The sequence below is a fragment of the Phyllobates terribilis genome, unplaced genomic scaffold, assembly GCF_046119375.1.
Source record: "Phyllobates terribilis strain yellow unplaced genomic scaffold, ASM4611937v1 Scaffold_3__8_contigs__length_932513732, whole genome shotgun sequence".
Taxonomy (NCBI): domain Eukaryota; kingdom Metazoa; phylum Chordata; class Amphibia; order Anura; family Dendrobatidae; genus Phyllobates; species Phyllobates terribilis.
The window spans coordinates 45,705,395-45,727,898 of record NW_027362763.1 but is presented as its reverse complement, the minus strand read 5'-3'; the positions used below and the strand labels follow the sequence as shown (position 1 = coordinate 45,727,898).

Here is a 22,504-nt window from a genome sequence, read left to right as displayed (position 1 = left end):
ACCGTTCGGCGATCCCGGTCTTTGTGACAGGTTGCCCTGTCTGTCCCCCTAATAATAGAGTCACCCACTACCAGAACCTGTCTTGCCTGCCCTACACTTCCCCCCTCCCCCTCATTACTGGAGCATACACTCCCCTGGCGGTCAGAGGATCTGTCGTGCTCCAATAATGCCGGTTCTGAACCAGCCTTCCTATACTTCTTCCCTCTATCCCTCCTAACTGTTATCCAGCTCCCTGCCTGTTCAGCCTGCACTTCCCCTCTATGCTCCACCCCCAGTATTGACCCATTGAATGTCTGCTCGGTGAGCAGCAAACTCCGTTCCATGTTGTCGATGCTCCTCAGTATCGCTATCTGAGCACTTAGATCCAGAATTTGGGCTTCCAAGTGCACGATATGCTCACATCTCTCGCAGCAGTATGGATCCTCGAGCGGTTGCTCACGGAATGCATACATTGCGCAAGATGTACACTGCACGGCTCCGGCCAACATGGACGTCATTCTAAATATGGGGATACAGTCAGTATATATATACAAGTACAAAACACAATTATTTATATATAGGTGTATGGACGGGGATCAATTAGGGATGTGCAAGTGTATCAATTAGATATCGGCGGGGGATCAGTTAAGTATCCAGTATGGACGGGGGAATCAGATAAGTAGGTCAGGTGGATTAATTAAGTAAAAAGTAAAGTAAAGAAAGAATGAAATACAGTCAGCAATTCAGTCCTAAGTCCTCCCTTCCAAACTCCCTGAATCCAAAGTCACTGGAAAACAAGTCACACACTTACTTTCGTTCGCACTTACGCTACGGACACACGCAGCTCGTTCACACTCGCAAACTAAGAGATTTAAAGAGTTTTTTTTTTTTTTTTTTCTTCCTCCTTTTCCAGCAATGTACCCTTCACCTCAATGCACTTCCAAAAAAAAAAAGACTTGTGTATAAGGACCAGATATCTTTTGCTGTAATAATACACATCAGTTACTTAATTACAATGTAAACCTACTGTGAGGAGCTGGCCACGGACTAAAGACTTCTTGACCAATGCACATAGAGAGGAATCCACGGCTCTAAGGGATATAGACTTTTTCCAGTATGGAGCACCGGTTACTTCAATCTTATTGTGTTTTATTAGAGATTTTCTTGCTCATCAGTTTAAGTTCACAAATTTCACTTCTAAAGTGTTCAGCCTCTGGAATCAATGTTTCCATTCAGTGACAGTAAGCAGTGGAAGACGTGTGGGCTGGATCTTATGTGTACCTAAGGCCAGACACAAAATCGGTAATCAGATAAAACAATCATAACATTACTCTTGTTAGTGTCTCGGGGGGGCCTCAATTGAGACATTGTTTCATATAAGCCTGTACATTGACTCTTGTATGTTAATTTGTGAATGCCTGCTGAGTAGGTATTGCATTAACTCACTGCGGTTTACTAATCTACACAATTAGGACAAATATGCAGGTTAATTGAACAATCGAACAGTGAAGGATCACCTCCCCACTCCTTCCCCTAATTCTGTGGAATAATGTCCTGAATGGGAGCTGTGGGTATAAAGCCTCTGGCTCCCTCTGCAGAGACTCTACAGGAACAGCCTAAGGAACCTCGGCTCCATCTGGTGGAATATAGGTCTGCTCCAATGCCCATTACTGAACCCATAAAGACGTTTGTCCGAACCTGAGTTCGGCCCCGGGTTGGAATCTTGTGGACTGGGAACATTGTATTTTGGCCATCTACCCAGAATTGCTGTAAGATTATGGACGTAAGGAATAAAAAATAGTTGCATTGTTAACCTGCCTAGGTGATTATTACAACCCACAACCTCAGATCTTCCCTCACCCTTAGAGGTTGTCCACTATGGGACAATTTCTTATAAATGTTATAAATACTAACCGCTGCATTAATTATTATTTTTTTTTTTAAAAAAAAGCCTAACTTCACGGTGGAGCCATCACAAATTTAACGGACCCATTTTTATGTGGTTCCCCAGAAAATCTTGAGTTATCCCAATGTTTTCCGTAATTCAGCACCATGTGAACCAAACCTAAGACACCTGCATTAATGGTGTATTTACCTAGGGGAAAAGTAAACCCTTCATACAACGTCACCTGTATAAATCAGGAAGAACTACAGCGCCTCTTTATGAAGACTAAAGTGAACACGTTACTTTCACATACAGAAATGCTTCAAAAAACAGTTGCACGATCGCGTCTGTATTTACGTTATTGATTTTCAAGTAACGTGAAAGGTGAGGCTCAGAGATCTCCGATTACAGGACATTCACTGCATGTAGTAATCGTTTTATTTCTGTAGCATTAACATATTCTGCAGCACTTTACAGTTAAGCGGGGAAATGTACAGACAATACAAAGTGACACATAGTTCACCATTTACTGGAGGAGTGAGGGTCCTGCTGATCGCAAGATACAATCTATAAGGAAATAGGGGGACGCAATAGTAACATAATAACATAGTTTTAAAGTTGAAGGAAGACTAAGTCCATCTAGTTCACCCCATAGCCTAACATGTTGATCCAGAGGAAGGCAAAAAAAACCATGTGGCAAACACTAAGCTCCACATTGGGGAAAAAAATTCCTTCCCGACTCCATACGACAATCAGACTAGTTCCCTGGATCAACGCCCTATCAAGGAATCTAGTATATATAACCTGTAATATTATACTTTTCAAGAAAGGCATCCAGGCCCTTCTTAAATGTTAGTAGTGAATCACTCATTACACATCATGCGGCAGAGAGCTCCATAGTCTCACTGCTCTTACAGTAAAGAATCCCCGTCTGTGATTATGATTAAACCTTCTTTCCTCCAGACGTAGAAGATGCCTCCTTGTCCCCGTCTCAGGCCTCAGAGTAAAAAGATCAGTAGAAAGGTCTTTGTACTGTCCCCTCATATACTTGTACATAGTAATAAGATCACCCCCAAGCCTTCTCTTTTCCACAGTAAATAACTCCAAGTGTAATAACCTGTCTTGGTATTGCAGACCCCCCAGTCCTCTAATAACCTGTCTTGGTATTGCAGACCCCCCAGTCCTCTAATAACCTGTCTTGGTATTGCAGACCCCCCAGTCCTCTAATAACCTTGGTCGCTCTTCTCTGCACCCTCTCTAGTTCAGCTATGTCTTTCTTATACACCGGAGACCAGAACTGTACACAGTATTCTAAGTGTGGTCGCACTAGTGACTTGTATAGATGTAAAATTATCTTCTCCTCATGAGCATCTATGCCTCTTTTAATGCATCCCATTATTTTATTTGCCTTTGCAGCAGCTGCCTGACACTGGCCACCAAACGTGAGCTTGTCGTCCACCAATACACCCAGGTCTTTTTCAGTGACAGTTTTGCCCAGTGTTTTACAATTAAGCATATAATTATACATTTTATTTCCTCTGCCCAAGTGCATTACCTTACATTTATCCCCATTAAAGCTCATTTGCCATTTATCAGCCCAAGCTGATCCTCCTGTAATATAAAATTGTCCTCCTCTATTGATTACCCTGCAGAGTTTAGTGTCATCTGCAAATATTGAAATATTACTCTGTATGCCCCCTACAAGGTCATTAATAAATATGTTAAAAAGAAGGGGGCCCAATACTGACCCCTGTGGTACCCCACTGTTAACTGAGACCTTGTAGGGGGCATACAGAGTAATATTTCAATATTTGCAGATGACACTTGATTTGGTTTTTACAGAATTTATTTAATTCTCTATATTTATTTAATGCCTCATCACTACCTACTTGCTTTAGTTCTCTAAATGCTTTCTTTTTGTCACTTATTGCGCCCCTTACAGCTCTATTTAGCCATAGTGGTTTCCTCTTATTACTAGCATGTTTATTCCCATAGGGTATATATTGTGCACAGGTCCTAGTCAGGACGCTAATAAATGTCTCCCATTTGCTTTGTGTAGCTTTATGTTTCAGGATATCGTCCCAGTTTATTGCACTAAGATCATCTCTCAACTGTTGGAAATTTGCCTTCCTAAAGTTTAGTGTCCTTGTAACCCCTCTACTACACATCTTATTAAAGGATATCTGAAAACGTATTATTTTGTGATCACTATTACCCAAGTGACCCCCAACTCGTATATTTGATATGCGGTTTGGCCTATTGGTTAATATTAGGTCTAGCAGTGCCCCCCTTCTTGTTGGGTCCTGAACCAGTTGTGAAAGGTAATTGTCTCTCATAGTTGTAAAAAACCTATTATCTTTGCTTGAACTACATGTTTCTGTCCCCCAATGCATTTCAGGGTAGTTGAAGTCCCCCATAATAATGACTTCTCCTTGAGTCGCTGCTTCATCTATTTGCTTTATGAGGATATTCTCCGCTGCTTCCATTATTTTTGGACACTTATAACAAACCCCTATCAGTAATTTATTATTTTTTCCCCCTCCCCTTATCTCCCCCCACAGGGTCTCTACATTTTCATTAGATTCATATACATATATCCTCCTGCAAGACGGGTTTTAAGGATGATTTTACTTATAAACACACACCCCCCCTCGCTTGTTTGTACGGTCATTTCTGAACAGACTATAGCCCTGTAAATTAACTGCCTAGTCATGGCTCTCATCCAGCCATGTCTCAGATATCCCCACCATGTCTATTATTTTCCAACAAAATTAATTCTAATTCCTCCATTTTGTTGGTGAGGCTTCTGGCATTAGTGTACATGCATTTTATGTATCTCTCTGTACCTCTATTCCTTCTTACTTTATTGACTGTTCTAACCCCACCCCCAATTTCTTTATTTGTGCCCAGGTCACTATCTGCACTATGTTCCCCACCTACAAAATGAATACCCCCCCAATCCCTAGTTTAAACACTCCTCCAACCTTCTAGCCATTTTCTCCCCCAGCACAGCTGCACCCTCCCCATTGAGGTGCAGCCGGTCCCTAGCGTAGAGTCTGTAGCCAACTGAGAAGTCGGCCCAGTTCTCCAGCAACCCAAATCCCTCCTTCCTACACCAGTTCTTGAGCCACTTATTTATCTCCCTAATCTCCTGTTGCCTCTCTGGCGTGGCACGTGGTACCGGTAGTATTTCAGAGAATACCACCTTGGAGGTCCTTGCTTTAAGCTTGCAGCCTAATTCCCTGAAATCATCTTTAAGGACCTTCCACCTACCTCTAATTTTGTCATGTGTGCCAATGTGCACCATGACCGCTGGGTCCTCACCAGCCCCTCCCGGTAATCTGTCAACCCGATCAGCGATGTGCCGGACTCGAGCGCCAGGTAGGCAGCACACTGTTCGAGGATCCCTGTCTTTGTGACAGATTGCCCTATCTATTCCCCTAATAATTGAGTCCCCCACTACCAGCACCTGCCTGGCCTGCCCTGCTCTCCTATTTCCCTCTTTACTGGAGCTGACACTCCTCCGGCTTTCAGGGGACATGCCTTGCTGCAGTAGTGCTACCCCTGTACCGTCACTCCCCTCATCTGCCAACTTTGCAAACTTATTGGGGTGTGCCAGATCAGGACTAGCCTCCCTGGCACTCTTCCCTCTACCCCCCCTTCTAACTGTCACCCAACTAGCGGCCTCACTGTCCTGAAGCTCCCGACTACCACCCTCCCCCACATCTACCCCAGTGAGCTGCTGCTCAGTGAGCAGCAGACTCCTTTCCATGTTGTCAATGGATCTCAGTGTTGCCAGCTGCTCATTTAGATCCAGTACCTGGGCTTCCAAACGCACAATGTGCACACATCTCGCACAACAGTATGCAACCCCGACCGGCTGTTCAAGGATTACATACATGTGGCAAGATGTACACTGGATAGCATTGTCAATAATGGAGCTCATTTCCTGATGGGGATTGCACTAGACAGAAATGTTAAGTAAAAAGAAATATAAAGAATTTAATAAAATACGGACAGCAATTCAGTCCAAATTCCTCCCTTCCAAACTCCTCGAATCCAAAGTCACTGAAAAACAAGTCACACACTTCCGTTTGCACTTACACTCCGGTCACACTCGCTAAGGAAGAAGATTTAAAGAGGTTTTTTTTTTTTTTTCCCCTTTTGCAGCAATGCACCCTACAGCTCAATGCACTTCCAATATGTAGAACATGCTTGTTATTAACGGCCCAGCCATCATTATGATACATGGGGGTATTCAAGAGATATAGGGGGGGGGTGCAGAATTGTGGAGTGTTTTGTGGGTGAGAGAGAGAAGTTTATATTGTATTTTGTTGCGGCTGGGTAACCAGTGTAATGACTGGCACATGGTGGAGGCATCGGTGTAGCAGCTGGACAGAAGTACAACCCTGGCTGCTGCATTCAGGACGGATTCGATGGAAGAAAGTTTGCTAAGTGGGAGAGTAATTTTTGATACTTTTTGATATATAGTATATATATATTTTTTGCTGATGTACAGTACAGACCAAAAGTTTGGACACACCTTCTCATTTAAAGATTTTTCTGTATTTTCATGACTATGAAAATTGTACATTCACACTGAAGGCATCAAAACTATGAATTAACACATGTGGAATTATATAGTTAACAAAAAAGTGTGAAACAACTGAAAATATGTCTTATATTCTAGGTTCTTCAAAGTAGCCACCTTTTGCTTTGATGACTGCTTTGCACACTCTTGGCATTCTCTTGATGAGCTTCAAGAAGTAGTTACCAGAAATGGTCTTCCCACAATCTTGAAGGAGTTCCCAGAGATGCTTAGCACTTGTTGGCCCTTTTGCCTTCACTCTGCGGTCCAACTCACCCCAAACCATCTCGATTGGGTTCAGGTCTGGTGACTGTGGAGGCCAGGTCATCTGGCGTAGCCCCCCATCACTCTCCTTCTTGGTCAAATAGCCCTTACACAGCCTGGAGGTGTGTCTGGGGTCATTGTCCTGTTGAAAAATAAATGATGGTCCAACTAAACGCAAACCGGATGGAATAGCATGCCGCTGCAAGATGCTGTGGTAGCCATGCTGGTTCAGTATGCCTTCAATTTTGAATAACTCCCCAACAGTGTCACCAGCAAAGCACCCCCACACCATCACACCTCCTCCTCCATGCTTCACGGTGGGAACCAGGCATGTAGAGTCCATCCGTTCACCTTTTCTGCGTCGCACAAAGACACGGTGGTTGGAACCAAAGATCTCAAATTTGGACTCATCAGACCAAAGCACAGATTTCCACTGGTCTAATGTCCATTCCTTGTGTTCTTTAGCCCAAACTTGTCTCTTCTGCTTGTTGCCTGTCCTTAGCAGTGGCTTCCTAGCAGCTATTTTACCATGAAGGCCTGCTGCACAAAGTCTCTTAACAGTTGTTGTAGAGATGTGTCTGCTGCTAGAACTCTGTGTGGCATTGACCTGGTCTCTAATCTGAGCTGCTGGTAACCTGCGATTTCTGAGGCTGGTGACTCGGATAAACTTATCCTCAGAAGCAGAGGTGACTCTTGGTCTTCCTTTCCTGGGGCGATCCTCATGTGAGCCAGTTTCTTTGTAGCGCTTGATGGGTTTTGCAACTGCACTTGGGGACACTTTCAAAGTTTTCCCAATTTTTCGGACTGACTGACCTTCATTTCTTAAAGTAATGATGGCCACTCGTTTTTCTTTACTTAGCTGCTGTTTTCTTGCCATAATACAAATTCTAACAGTCTATTCAGTAGGACTATCAGCTGTGTATCCACCTGACTTCTGCACAACACAACTGATGGTCCCAACCCCATTTATAAGGCAAGAAATCCCACTTATTAAACCTGACAGGGCACACCTGTGAAGTGAAAACCATTTCCGGTGACTACCTCTTGAAGCTCATCAAGAGAATGCCAAGAGTGTGCAAAGCAGTCATCAAAGCAAAAGGTGGCTACTTTGAAGAACCTAGAATATAAGACATATTTTCAGTTGTTTCACACTTTTTTGTTAAGTATATAATTCCACATGTGTTAATTCATAGTTTTGATGCCTTCAGTGTGAATGTACAATTTCCATAGTTATGAAAATACAGAAAAATCTTTAAATGAGAAGGTGTGTCCAAACTTTTGGTCTGTACTGTATATTATGAGGGTTGTGCCTTGTGCATGAGGCATATAATATGACATTGGATGTGCTTGTAATAAGGTGTCCATAGACATGTTCTGTGTGACATGTTGCACCACTTATGTGTGCCCATGATTTCAGGGGCAAAAAAAATAACTAAGTTTCTAAAGAATATAGATTTTTACCTTACATTCTCTTTGGGACCTTCAAGTCTTCTGGAGCAGCGCTGGGAGAAAGCCGGACAGGGGGCGGCGCTGGGAGAAAGCCGGACAGGGGGCAGCGCTGGGAGAAAGCCGGACAGGGGGCAGCGCTGGGAGAAAGCCGGACAGGGGGCAGCGCTGGGAGAAAGCCGGACAGGGGGCAGCGCTGGGAGAAAGCCGGACAGGGGGCAGCGCTGGGAGAAAGCCGGACAGGGGGCAGCGCTGGGAGAAAGCCGGACAGGGGGCAGCGCTGGGAGAAAGCCGGACAGGGGGCAGCGCTGGACGAGTCTAGTCTCTACCTATGGTCCTCGGCTAGATCTTCAAGCTATATTTTCTCTGGAACACCAAAGCTATTAAGAGAAAAATATACCTGGCTGCAATCGTGTATCCGGGCTCTGAGTCCTGCCGCCCAAACCACACGATCGCCTACAGGTTCCTGTTAATGTTGTAAAGTAAGCTAAATGTTGGTGTCCATAAAGGACCCGTATCTAAATGCCGCCATACATGTTAGACTAAGGATGCATTTACACTGCGCAGTGTTATACTCCCAGGAGCGTGGCTGCCGGCCGGTGGTCATTTAACCTGTTTAGATATTCCGACCCAGCACCAAATATGACCTCTCCGATGTGACAGTCCGTGAAAATCAGACCCTACTCAAAAGGCGTCCAAGTGTTGTCCGATTTTTTTTTTTCACTGACCCATAGACTTGCATTGCTGATTTTGATCAAAATCTGACACGTCTTTGCGATCTTGTACAGACCACCCAGTCCGCAAAAAATTCACGGATATGTGAGTGGCCCCATAGACTTTCACAGGCACGAGTGTGATCCATGAAAGCCTTGGAGAGCATTCGTAGGAGAAAATCTGAATGAGGCCTAAGGTTGTATTGTTGAGGCCGGGTTCAGACGACCATTGAAGTTATGGGGCCCGTCATGAGTGCAAATTGCGGATGGGTGGAAAATACACCTGTCTGGACCCGGCCTACCGTGCGTACTCCATATTGTGCTCACTTCACACGTAGACTTCTTTTTTTACAGAGGATTCCTGGTGAAAGTGTTCGTGAAGAGCGGCTCAGATGGATCGTTTGCCCGGGCCGAGAGGGGACAGATACCGCTCTCCCAGGTAAGATGGAGGAACACCGGAGGGACAATGTGTCTGTGAAACGTAACGTCCAGTGTGACGGAGCCGCGTGCTCCATTGTTTCTGCCATGAAACACATATGGGGCCCGATTCATTGTTGCATTTGCGCTTTTTTTTTCTCTTGTTTTAATTGCTTTTAATTTGTGCCTTTTTTTGAAAGTCTATTTTATTATGTGACCCTCTTTTTATGTTTGTTTTGTTATTTTTTTTCTTCTTCTTTTTTTGTTCTTTATTTGTTCTTTTGTTTTTCTTTCTTTTTTTTCGTTGTTCTTTTTTTTTTTTATTCTTTTTTAGTTCTTATGTCACCATTGTGGCCATAGTTTCCATATTTTTTAACTTCTGGTTCATCAATTGGTGACTTTTTAAAAAGTTGCAAAATTTTCGAGAAAATACATGTTTTCTTTTTTTTTTTTATTCGTAAATGTTAGAGTTGTTGTGTTAAATTTGAACTAATTTTCCCTTTTCCAAGGGAAAAGATTTAATACAAAAGAACATTTTTTTTATTTTTACACACAATTCCTAAACACTCATCTGCACCGTTTTGAAGAATTTTTGGCGCAAAAAAAATAAACTGCACCAAAGACCATGAGACAAAAAAAAAGTGACTTAAAAACCCACTAAAAAAAAAAAACAAAACCCATGGCGTTTATATGGATAACCTCAAAAATATCTATTTAAAGGGACGTTCCCCAGATCACATCAGAAAACGATGATCTATCCAGGTACCCCTCCTCTACAGCTCTTCTCTTGAGCTCAATCTGCAGAAGTTTTTCGGTTTTATGTACTACTTTCCTGACCACCTTTTAACTCCTTCCTGACAGCTGCCACACATTTAGGGTGCATGTCATTTGTGGGTGTATGGAAAAGGCTGAGCCATTTCCATATGTTATGTGCCAGCTGTGTTATACAGCCGGCACCCACTTGTAACTGCAGTGCCCGAAGCTGGCTCTGATCGCTGCTGTTTAACTTCTTAAATGCTGCTGGTAATCATTGACAGCAGCATTTAAGTGGAGCGATCCAAGTGGTGCCCCGATTTGGCCAAAAAGTACCCAACCTCCCACCGAACTTCCCCCCCCGAAGGGATGGTTTGCCATCTTTTTACTTTATAGGACATTGTCGTTTCATCTATTTGGTGCAATATTAAGGGATTGCATTATAGAAAAGAAATGATCGGACGGTTGCAGGTTCGTGACCCGTCTCCTTCACAATACAAAAATAAATAAATTAAAAAGAAAAAAACATCTCCACTTTCTGAAAAGGTCCGATCAATCAAAGTATACAATGATGGTGAAGCAAAAAAAATAAATAAATAAATTGAAACACCAGAGTTGTCTTTTTGATTATGTCACCCCTAATTAAGTGCAATAAAATAGTATAAAAATGTGACAAGTGCTCCCAAATAGTACCAATGACCAGCAGAGCTCACTGAGCAAAAAAAAACAAAACACTCCCTCGCACAACAACTCTATTGGCCGAAAAACTTTTGAACTTTTTTTAAATCACAAAAATATTTAAAAAAAAAAACAAAAAAACTATAAAAGTTTGGTATAGAACAAAACAAAGATCGAAAGCCCTAAAAACAAAAGGCAAAGAATTGGTTGCAGTGAGAAAGGGGATACATGATGACCCCCCTCCGATATCAGAGGACATTGCCCATTTAACTGCATCTAAGTCAATTTGTGAGTGGATGCATGTATCTAATGGAAGGGATTTGGATACAGGTATAAAAAAAATATCTCTGCTTGGTTTGCCATAACTTGTAAGGGGATTGGACGCAGTCGCTGGATGATCTTTGCCACCATCGGAGAATTTACTAGGGTCTGTCCTCTGATAGTTTGTTACAGACATGGACAAGGAGTGTCAGGCGTTTGCTAAAGAGTCTGGGGTCTCCCTCCCCGAGACCTTCTCTCTGGAACAGGCCGTACATGGTTTGTTTGAGACTGGTGAAGTCAACAAGCCGTTCCTGAAAGCCGCCACGACGCTGAGAAACCACGGTAAGACCGCCAACGTTTTTACAAAGTCTCCCAAGATTTTTGCAACCTTTGTAATTTTGGATGGAGCTGGGGAGGCGTGGGTACACCCACCTGACAAATTCTTCAAAAGTGATGGCGTTTCTTACCCCAGAAGCATAACCCCATTCCCTAATGAGATGTGCCGAATTCATTATGTGGCGTGCGGTCCTTAATAAATTCTGCACCCCTTATTTCTGCAAACCCTTCTGTGACAACACAGCATTTGTTCTCGATTAGACCAGATGTGTTTCTTCTGTGGGTCAAAAAAAACATAGGCCATTGTTCATATGAGCCTGAACGTTGACTCTTGAGTTGATGTTTGTTACAGTTTATTGTTCTGCTATCCTCGGGGGGGACAAAATGAATTTGTGGTTATCAAATGTTAACATCTTCAGAGCAGTAATCACTTGGTCAACAGTATGGCCGCGCTGAGTTGGTGTAAACAGCCGGATCTCGCACTTGAAGACCACGTTCACATTGGCCGTACAAAGTCTTCATTGACAAAGACTGACTTTGTGTCTACAAATTAAGATTCGTGGGCTGATTACCACTTCTGGAAGACGTGATGTCTTCCTATACAATTAATAGGATGGAGATGAGCATCGAATACGTTCTTCACTAGCCATTCTGTTTCCCCCACATTCAGGCTTTAAAACCTGTGTTCTCACCAACAACTGGGTGGATGACAGTCCCCTCCGACACCACACCGCCGAGATGGTCTCTTTCTTGAGCCGCCACTTTGACCTGGTCATCGAATCCTGCCGCATCGGCATGAGGAAACCAGAGACCCGGATATACGAGTACGCACTGAAGATGATGGAAGCCAAGCCTGAGGAGGTGAGCGGCGATGACACCGGATAACAATATCACACCGGAGTCTCGGCATTATCTTCAACTTATATCTACTTCTTCCTCTTGGCCGTTACGCTAATTTTATTAGAAAGCTGTTTCCACCATCAGCCACAAAGAGAATAAACATTGTACGTGTAAGGTTTAGTCTCTAAATACATTACTGATCCTGAGTTACCTCCTGTATTATACTCCAGAGCTGCACTCACTATTCTGCTGGTGCAGTCACTGTGTACATACATTACATTACTGATCCTGAGTTACCTCCTGTATTATACTCCAGAGCTGCACTCACTATTCTGCTGGTGCAGTCACTGTGTACATGCATTACATTACTGATCCTGAGTTACATCCTGTATTATACTCCAGAGCTGCACTCACTATTCTGCTGGTGCAGTCACTGTGTACATACATTACATTACTGATACTGTTCTGATCCTGAGTTACATCCTGTATTATACTCCAGAGCTGCACTCACTATTCTGCTGGTGCAGTCACTGTGTACATACATTACATTACTGATCCTGTACTGATCCTGAGTTACATCCTGTATTATACTCCAGAGCTGCACTCACTATTCTGCTGGTGCAGTCACTGTGTACATGCATTACATTACTGATCCTGAGTTACATCCTGTATTATACTCCAGAGCTGCACTCACTATTCTGCTGGTGCAGTCACTGTGTACATACATTACATTACTGATCCTGAGTTACATCCTGTATTATACTCCAGAGCTGCACTCACTATTCTGCTGGTGCAGTCACTGTGTACATACATTACATTACTGATCCTGTACTGATCCTGAGTTACATCCTGTATTATACTCCAGAGCTGCACTCACTATTCTGCTGGTGCAGTCACTGTGTAGATACATTACATTACTGATCCTGTACTGATCCTGAGTTATCTCCTGTATTATACTCCAGAGCTGCACTCACTATTCTGCTGGTGCAGTCACTGTGTACATACATTACATTACTGATCCTGAGTTACATCCTGTATTATACTCCAGAGCTGCACTCACTATTCTGCTGCTGCAGTCACTGTGTACATACATTACATTACTGATCCTGAGTTACATCCTGTATTATACTCCAGAGCTGCACTCTCTATTCTGCTGGTGCAGTCACTGTGTACATACATTACATTACTGATCCTGAGTTACATCCTGTATTATCCTCCAGAGCTGCACTCACTATTCTGCTGGTGCAGTCACTGTGTACATACATTACATTATTGATCCTGAGTTACATCCTGTATTATACTCCAGAGCTGCACTCTCTATTCTGCTGGTGGAGTCACTGTGTACATACATTACATTATTGATCCTGAGTTACATCCTGTATTATACTCCAGAGCTGCACTCTCTATTCTGCTGGTGCAGTCACTGTGTACATACATTACATTACTGATCCTGAGTTACATCCTGTATTACACTCCAGAGCTGCACTCACTATTCTGCTGGTGCAGTCACTGTGTACATACATTACATTACTGATCCTGAGTTATATCCTGTATTATACTCCAGAGCTGCACTCACTATTCTGCTGGTGCAGTCACTGTGTACATACATTACATTACTGATCCTGAGTTACATCCTGTATTATACTCCAGAGCTGCACTCACTATTCTGCTGGTGCAGTCACTGTGTACATACATTACATTACTGATCCTGAGTTATATCCTGTATTATACCCCAGAGCTGCACTCTCTATTCTGCTGGTGCAGTCACTGTGTACATACATTACATTACTGATCCTGAGTTACATCCTGTATTATACTCCAGAGCTGCACTCACTATTCTGTTGGTGCAGTCACTGTGTACATACATTACATTACTGATCCTGAGTTACATCCTGTATTATACTCCAGAGCTGCACTCACTATTCTGCTGGTGCAGTCACTGTGTACATACATTACATTACTGATCCTGAGTTACATCCTGTATTATGCTCCAGAGCTGCACTCACTATTCTGCTGGTGCAGTCACTGTGTACATACATTACATTACTGATCCTGAGTTACATCCTGTATTATACTCCAGAGCTGCACTCACTATTCTGCTGGTGCAGTCACTCTGTACATACATTACATTACTGATCCTGAGTTACATCCTGTATTATACTCCAGAGCTGCACTCACTATTCTGCTGGTGCAGTCACTGTGTACATACATTACATTACTGATCCTGAGTTACATCCTGTATTACACTCCAGAGCTGCACTCACTATTCTGCTGGTGCGATCCCTGTGCACATACATCCTATGTTCGGCGGCGGCTTGTTACGATGCCCCGGGTCTCTGCTGGCGTCTCGGCCAGTCCTGACCCCGGCCATTATTTTATCCTCTCTGGCTGCAGCGTTACATTTTGTCTTTCAGGCCATTTTCCTTGATGACATCGGTGCGAACCTGAAACCGGCCCGTGATCTGGGGATATCTACAGTGCTGGTCAGAGACACAGAGAAAGCTCTGAAGGAGCTGCAAGAATTGTCCGGTGTGAAGGTGAAGAATATAAGTAATCAGGGCTGATAATCTGACATTTCCCCCCAAAAAGATGAAAATGCAGAATCCCTGGGGAGCGCTGCTCTTCTATACAGTCAGTGCATGAGTTTCGCTCTTGTTACCGCAGCTCCTGGATGACGATGTGCTGCCGCCGGCTGCCGACCCTGACACTGTGTCTCATGGATACGTCACCATCAAGGTAGGATCTCCACCGGGGATTGGGAGCAAAAGCTGCGCAATGAGACCTGCTGCATCGAGCGTAATACTGCGCTCCCCTCTACACATTAAGAACGAAGGGACGAGATATCGTTACTTATCACCTCCGCATAGTCTCTGAAAATGGGAACATTTGTCAAAAGGGCTCCATCAGCACCATCGAGAAATGCCAGGGTCATGCCATGAAATACGCAGATGCCTCGTCCACACTGGACGATGAGCACGTTCATGCCTTATGCTGCACGTACGTCCGTGACAACGGTCATTTTTCTTCTAGGGTGCATCCATGTTACATCCATTTTTTCCCCCTGTTCTTTAAAACTGTAATAGAAAGATTGCTCTCTGTACTGTATCTATCGTCTGCATCAGTATACCGGTAACATCCCACAAGACCTGCCGTGTACCGGGAACATCCCACAAGACCTGCCGTGTACCGGGAACATCCCACAAGACCTGCCGTGTACTGGGAACCCTCCACAAGACCTGCCGTATATCGGAAACATCCCACAAGACCTGCCGTATACCGGAAACATCCCACAAGACCTGCCATGTACCAGGAACCCTCCACAAGACCTGCCGTATACCGGAAACATCCCACAAGACCTGCCGTGTACCTGGAACATCCCACAAGACCTGCCGTATACCGGAAACATCCCACAAGACCTGCCGTATACCGGAAACATCCCACAAGACCTGCCATATACCGGGAACACCCCACAAGACCTGCCGTGTACCGGGAACCCTCCACAAGACCTGCCATATACCGGGAACCCTCCACAAGACCTGCCGTGTACCGGGAACCCTCCAGAAGACCTGCCGTATATCGGAAAACATCCCTCAAGACCTGCCGTATACCGGGAACATCCCACAAGACCTGCCATGCACCGGGAACCCTCCACAAGACCTGCTGTATATCGGGAACATCCCACAAGACCTGCCGTATACTGGAAACATCCCACAAGACCTGCTGTATACCGGGAACATCCCACAAGACCTGCCGTATATCGGAAACACCCCACAAGACCTGCTGTATACCGGGAACATCCCACAAGACCTGTCGTATACCAGGAACACCCCACAAGACCTACCGTGTACCGGGAACATCCCACAAGACCTGCTGTGTACCGGGAACATCTCACAAGACCTGCCGTGTACCGGGAACACCCCACATGACCTGCCGTGTACCGGGAACCCTCCACAAGACCTGCCGTATACCGGAAACATCCCACAAGACCTGTCGTGTACTGGGAACCCTCCACAAGACCTGCCGTATATCGGAAACATCCCACAAGACCTGCCGTATACCGTAAACATCCTACAAGACCTGCCGTGTACCGGGAACCCTCCACAAGACCTGCCGTATACCGGGAACATCCCACAAGACCTGCCGTATACTGGGAACATCCCACAAGACCTGCCGTATACTGGGAACATCCCACAAGACCTGCTGTATACTGGGAACATCTCACAAGACCTGCCGTATACCGGGAACATCCCACAAGACTTGCCGTATACCAGGAACATCCCACAAGACCTGCTGTATACTGGGAACATTCCACAAGACCTGCCGTATACCGGGAACATCCCACAAGACCTGCCGTATACCAGGAACATCCCACAAGACCTGCCGTGTACCGGGAACCCTCCACAAGACCTGTCGTATACCAGGAACACCCCACAAGACCTGCCGTGTACCGGGAACCCTCCACAAGACCTGTCGTATACCAGGAACACCCCACAAGACCTGCCGTGTACCGGGAACCCTCCACAAGACCTGTTGTATACCAGGAACATCCCACAAGACCTGCCGTGTACCGGGAACATCCCACAAGACCTGCCGTGTACCGGGAACATCCCACAAGACCTGCCGTGTACCGGGAACATCCCACAAGACCTGCCGTGTACCGGGAACATCCCACAAGACCTGCCGTGTACCGGGAACATCCCACAAGACCTGCCGTGTACCGTAAACACCCCACAAGACCTGCTGTATACCAGGAACACCCCACAAGACCTGCCGCATACTTTGAAAATCCCCCACATTACTTGCCATGTACTAGGAACATCTCACGAGACCTGCTGTATACTGGGAACACCCCCCAAGACCCACCGTATACCGGGAACATACCCCCCCCCAAGACCCACCGTATACCGGGAACACTCCACAAGACCCGCCGTATACCGGGCACACCCCACAAGACCATCTCCACACTATATACAGGGCTGCGGAGCCTGCACTGTACATTCTCCCTTCTGCATCCTGTCTGTACCCCTACAGCTCCTGGTGATGGAGGGACCAGTCGCCGGCCCCTGCTGTGCCATAACTAGCAGAATGGCCGATGATGGCGCAGTCTGTGTCCTGGATCTTCTATCAGTGCAGCAGTGATGATGAGATATTATTAGTGTTACCACTGGAGCGGAGCCGATTTCCGGCGGCGGCCCTTCGTGCTCCTGTGATAAGCGATGGCTGACTGCAGCCCCCTATCACTCGGCTCACACGTGTGTCATAGCTCATTCTGGGATAAATGGAGATGTGACGGTGATGATTCACTTCTTACCGGACGATACCATTAGAGAATCCCCTGTAAGATGATGGTGGAAATCACAGCTGCTCCCACAAACATCAGGCGATGCCGCGTTATTAGGGTGAGAACCTGCAACGAGCAGGACCCCAACACCTTGAGAATCAACTCTGGATATGGCCCCATGTTTCTTCTTCCATCAAGGCAGACAGAAGCTCATTGCAGCTATGATAGAAAGGGGTCAGGATACACAGAGCATCGCAGCTATGATAGAAAAAGGTGTCAGGACACATAGAGCATCGCAGCTATGATAGAAAGGTGTCAGGACACACAGAGCATCGCAGCTATGATAGAAAGGTGTCAGGATACACAGAGCATCACAGCTATGCTAGAAAGGGGTCAGGACACACAGAGCATCGCAGCTATGATAGAAAGGTGTCAGGACACACATAGAATGACAGCTATGCTAGAAAGGGGTCAGGACACAGAGCGTCGCAACTATGAAAGAAAGGTGTCAGGACACACAGAGCATTACAGCTATGATAGAAAAGTGTCAGGACACACAGAGCATCACAGCTGTGATAGAAAGGTGTCAGGACACACATAGCATGACAGCTATGCTAGAAAGGGGTCAGGACACACAGAGCGTTGCAACTATGATAGAAAGGGGTCAGGCCCCCCAGAGCATCGCAGCTATGATAGAAAGGTGTCAGGACACACAGAGCATCACAGCTATGATAGAAAGGTGTCAGGCCCCCCAGAGCATCGCAGCTATGATAGAAAGGTGTCAGGACACACAGAGAATCGCAGCTATGATAGAAAGGAGTCAGGACACACAGAGCATCGCAGATATGATAGAAAGGGGTGAGGACAAACAGAGCATCGCAGCTATGATAGAAAGGAGTTATGACACACAGAGCATCACAGCTACGATAGAAAGGTGTCAGGACACACAGAGCATCACAGCTACGATAGAAAGGTGTCATGACACACAGAGCATCGCAGCTATGATAGAAAGGTGTCAGGATACACAGAGCATCACAGCTATGATAGAAAGGTGTCAGTACACACAGAGCATCACAGCTATGATAGAAAGGAGTCAGGACACACAGAGCATCACAGCTATGATAGAAAGGTGTCAGGACATACAGCATCACAGCTATGATAGAAAGGTGTCAGGACACACAGAGCATCACAGCTATGATAGAAAGGTGTCAGGACACACAGAGCATCACAGCTATGATAGAAAGGGGTCAGGACACAGAGCATCGCAGCTATGATGGTAAGGGGTCAGGACACACAGAGCATCACAGCTATGATAGAAAGGAGACAGGACACACAGAGCATCGCAGCTATGATAGGAAGAAGTCAGGACACACAGAGCATCGCAGCTATGATGGTAAGGGGTCAGGACACACAGAGCATCACAGCTATGATAGAAAGGAGACAGGACACACAGAGCATCGCAGCTATGATAGGAAGAAGTCAGGACACACAGAGCATTACAGCTATGATAGAAAGGGGTCAGGACACACAGAGCATCACAGCTATGGTAGGAAGGAGTCAGGACACACAGAGCATCGCAGCTATGATAGAAAGGGGTCAGGACACACAGAGCATCACAGCTATGATAGAAAGGGGTCAGGACACACAGAGCATTACAGCTATGATAGAAAGGGGTCAGGACACACAGAGCATCACAGCTATGATAGGAAGGAGTCAGGACACACCGCATCACAGCTATGATAGGAAGGAGTCAGGACACACCGCATCACAGCTATGATAGAAAGGAGTCAGCGTTGCAGCTCGCTATCTGTGGGGCTGTAGCTGCAGACCGGTCACGGTGCCCATACTGACTCCTGTCCACTGCTGTCAGCATCATAAATGGACGGTGGAACGATGGAAGAAACGATCACTTGGTCTCCAGATTCCCAGATCATTGGTGGGATGTGCGGCTGTTGGTGCCGGATAGCACAGGACCCTGCAAACGCTTGGGGGGGATCAGTTATTTTGTTCGCAGATGGGGGCTTACGCTAGTTTTGGTTTTACTGTTCTGGCTGAATATATGTCCAAATATTCACCAATCAGCTGTTAGGATAAATCCAAGATGTGATTTATTTTTGTGCCAAAGTGAAAACTCTCTGAACTTTTGGACGCTCGTCTGTGTGATTAGTACGGAGCAGATAAGCGGCGGCGGCTGCTCGGCAGAACGTGCTGTACACGGGCAGCTGCCGACTGGCATCAGGGGCAGAGATAAGCCCCGTCACCAGTCTTGACGCTGGCAGGGACCCGCTGTCCAGTGATGGCTCTGCCGTCTGCATTACCTGCCGGACATTGATAAGGATTTCAGTCTTAAGCTGCTTTAACCCCTTCATTGACTCCTGCCTGTACGGTCCGGGCTGGGACTTCTTATTGGTGCTGACGCATTTCGCTCCCACCTTTTGCCCTCCGCGTTTTATATTGATATTTTATTTTTACCCTTCTCTGTCATCTGTTGGTAAATGCCGGATTATTGGATTTTGGGGCTTCATAGATCAGTGACTCGATGTCGTATATAACAAATCATCCTCGCGCTATTACTTTTTATAAAGCAAGGCCGGCGCTGACCCCTGTATGGATTGCGGAGGTCTGCGACCCTGTGAGTAATGTATACGCTGTATACTGCTAGTTTACAGCCATCGGTTCCTGGGATCGGTAATATACTGCAGGAGAAGATGAAGAGGAGGCCATTATCCTCCGTTCGGCGAGCAGCTCATAGATCCGGAGCAGATGAAAGGACGGATAGTTCTGTGATACCTCGGTGTGAGGTCAGAGGGCAATGATGCCTCCTTGATGCCGCAAGGAGCCAACGACCCACAGAATCCCATTCATCTCACCCTTAGGAACAGTGCGGACCTTGTATTCCACAGAGGAAATGTGCCCCAGCCAAATCACAGATACCTATATGGATTTCTATAAGATTTTGGAGGTCTCTGTGGGTATTTTTGCCCATTTGTGAGGTCTGACCCTGATATTGGGGGAGGCCGGACTCACAGTTATTGGTGTTGGATGAAGCTGAGGTCCGGGCTCTGTGCGGTCGCTCATGGTCTCCCCTCCATCTCTATATGGAGCTTGTGCACTGGGCACAGTCATGGGGAACAGAAAAGGGTCTTCCCCAAACTGTTCCCATGAAGCCGGAAACTACAATTGTCCACAATGTCTTGTGCTGAAGATTAAGATTTCCCTTCAGTGGAACTAAGGGCCCAATGCCGACCCCTGATAACAGCCCATAGCATCATCCTCCACCATCTTTACAGCGGGCACAATGTAGTCAGGGGGTAACGTTCTCCTGGAATCACCAAACCCATACTCCTCCTTTAGATGCCAGATAGAAAAGTGTGATCCGTCACTATACAGAACACGTCTCCTCCAGAGTCCAGTGGTGGCAGCTTTACACCACTCCATCCGACGCTTGGCATTGTGCTTGGTGATGTATGGCTGCATGCAGCTGCTCGTCCATGAAGCTCCTGGCGGGGGCGCTATGTTCGGGCTGATACCAGCAGAGGTCTGCACTATGCAAATATGGGATCAGCAGAGCTGTGGGGATTTCTTTGCCCTCTGCTCCTCAGCACTCGGCCCCTCGCTCTGTAACCTTATGGGGTCTCCACTTTGTGGCTGAGTTGCTGCGGTTCCTTCCACTTCTCAATAATATCACACACAGGTGATGAGAGAAGAAATGGCATGGACGGACTTGTTACCCCAGTGGCTCCTATCACAGGACCGTGCTGGTATCAGGGAGCTCTGCACCACCGGCCGCTCTGTCACATGTCAGTAAAGGCAGATGGTATGGCAGGGGGCCAGATGTTATACACCGGGATTGGGGGGTCGGCTGTTATACCGCGGGATCGGGGGACGGATGTTACACATCTGGGTCGTATGTTATACACCGGGATCAAGGGGTCGGCTGTTATATCGCAGGATTGAGGGACGGATGTTACGCACCGGGGTCGGATGTTATACACCGGGATCAGGGAGTTGGCTGTTATACCGCGGGATCGGAGGTCGGATGTTATACACCGGGATCGAGGGGTCGGCTGTTATACCGCGGGATTGGTGGATGGATGTAACACACCGGGGTTGGCTGTTATACAATGGGGTCAGATCTTATACACTGGGATTGGAGGGTCAGCTGTTATACCACGGGATCGGGGGTCGGATCTTATACACCGGGATTGGAGGGTCGGCTGTTATACCACGGGATCGGGGGTCGGATGTTACACAACGGGATTGGAGGGTCAGCTGTTATACCACGGGATCGGGGGTCGGATGTTACACAACGGGATTGGAGGGTCGGCTGTTATACCACGGGATCGGGGGTCGGATGTTACACAACGGGATTGGAGGGTCGGCTGTTATACCACGGGATCGGGGGTCGGATGTTACACAACGGGATTGGAGGGTCAGCTGTTATACCACGGAATCGGGGGTCGGCTGTTATACCACGGGATCGGGGGTCGGATGTTTCACACTGGGATCGAGGGGTCGACTGTTATACCATGGGCTCGGGGGACGGATGTTACACATGGGGGTCGGATGTTATACACTGGGATTGGGGGGTTGGCTGTTATACCATGGGATCGGGGTCGGATGATACACACCGGGATCGGGGGTCAGATGTTACACACCGGGGTCCGGATGTTACACACCGGGGTCGGGGGGCTGGCTGTTATACCACGGGATCAGGGGTCGGATGTTACATACCACGGGGGGGGTGGGGGGGTTGGCTGTTACACACTGGTTTGGTGGTCGGGGGGGTTGACTTTTATACACGTGTTCGGGGGTCAGATGTTACACACCGGGATAGGGGGGGTTGGCTGTTATACACGTTATCGGGGGTCAGATGTTACACACCGGGGTTGGGAGGCTGGCTGTTATACCACGGGATCGGGGGTCAGATGTTATACTGCGGGATCGGGGGGGCTGGCTGTTATACACGTTATCGGGGGGTCGGATGTTACACACTGTGGTTGGGGGTCTGGCTGTTATACCACGGGATCGGGGGTCGGTTGTTACACTCCTGGGTTAGGGGT

The 22,504-nt window shown here is 46.5% G+C and overlaps 1 protein-coding gene across 2 annotated transcripts in view; it reads left to right on the top strand.

The window, feature by feature from the left end:
• EPHX2 (epoxide hydrolase 2) overlaps positions 1 to 22,504 on the top strand; it is a 78,204-nt gene that overhangs the window by 8,178 nt on the left and 47,522 nt on the right. For both annotated transcript variants that reach the window (XM_073673837.1, XM_073673838.1), the window contains exons 2-6: positions 9,230 to 9,314; positions 11,167 to 11,326; positions 11,991 to 12,181; positions 14,575 to 14,697; positions 14,825 to 14,896. In XM_073673837.1, the coding sequence (XP_073529938.1) occupies positions 9,230 to 9,314; positions 11,167 to 11,326; positions 11,991 to 12,181; positions 14,575 to 14,697; positions 14,825 to 14,896 (631 nt within the window). The remainder of the gene's footprint in view (positions 1 to 9,229; positions 9,315 to 11,166; positions 11,327 to 11,990; positions 12,182 to 14,574; positions 14,698 to 14,824; positions 14,897 to 22,504) is intronic.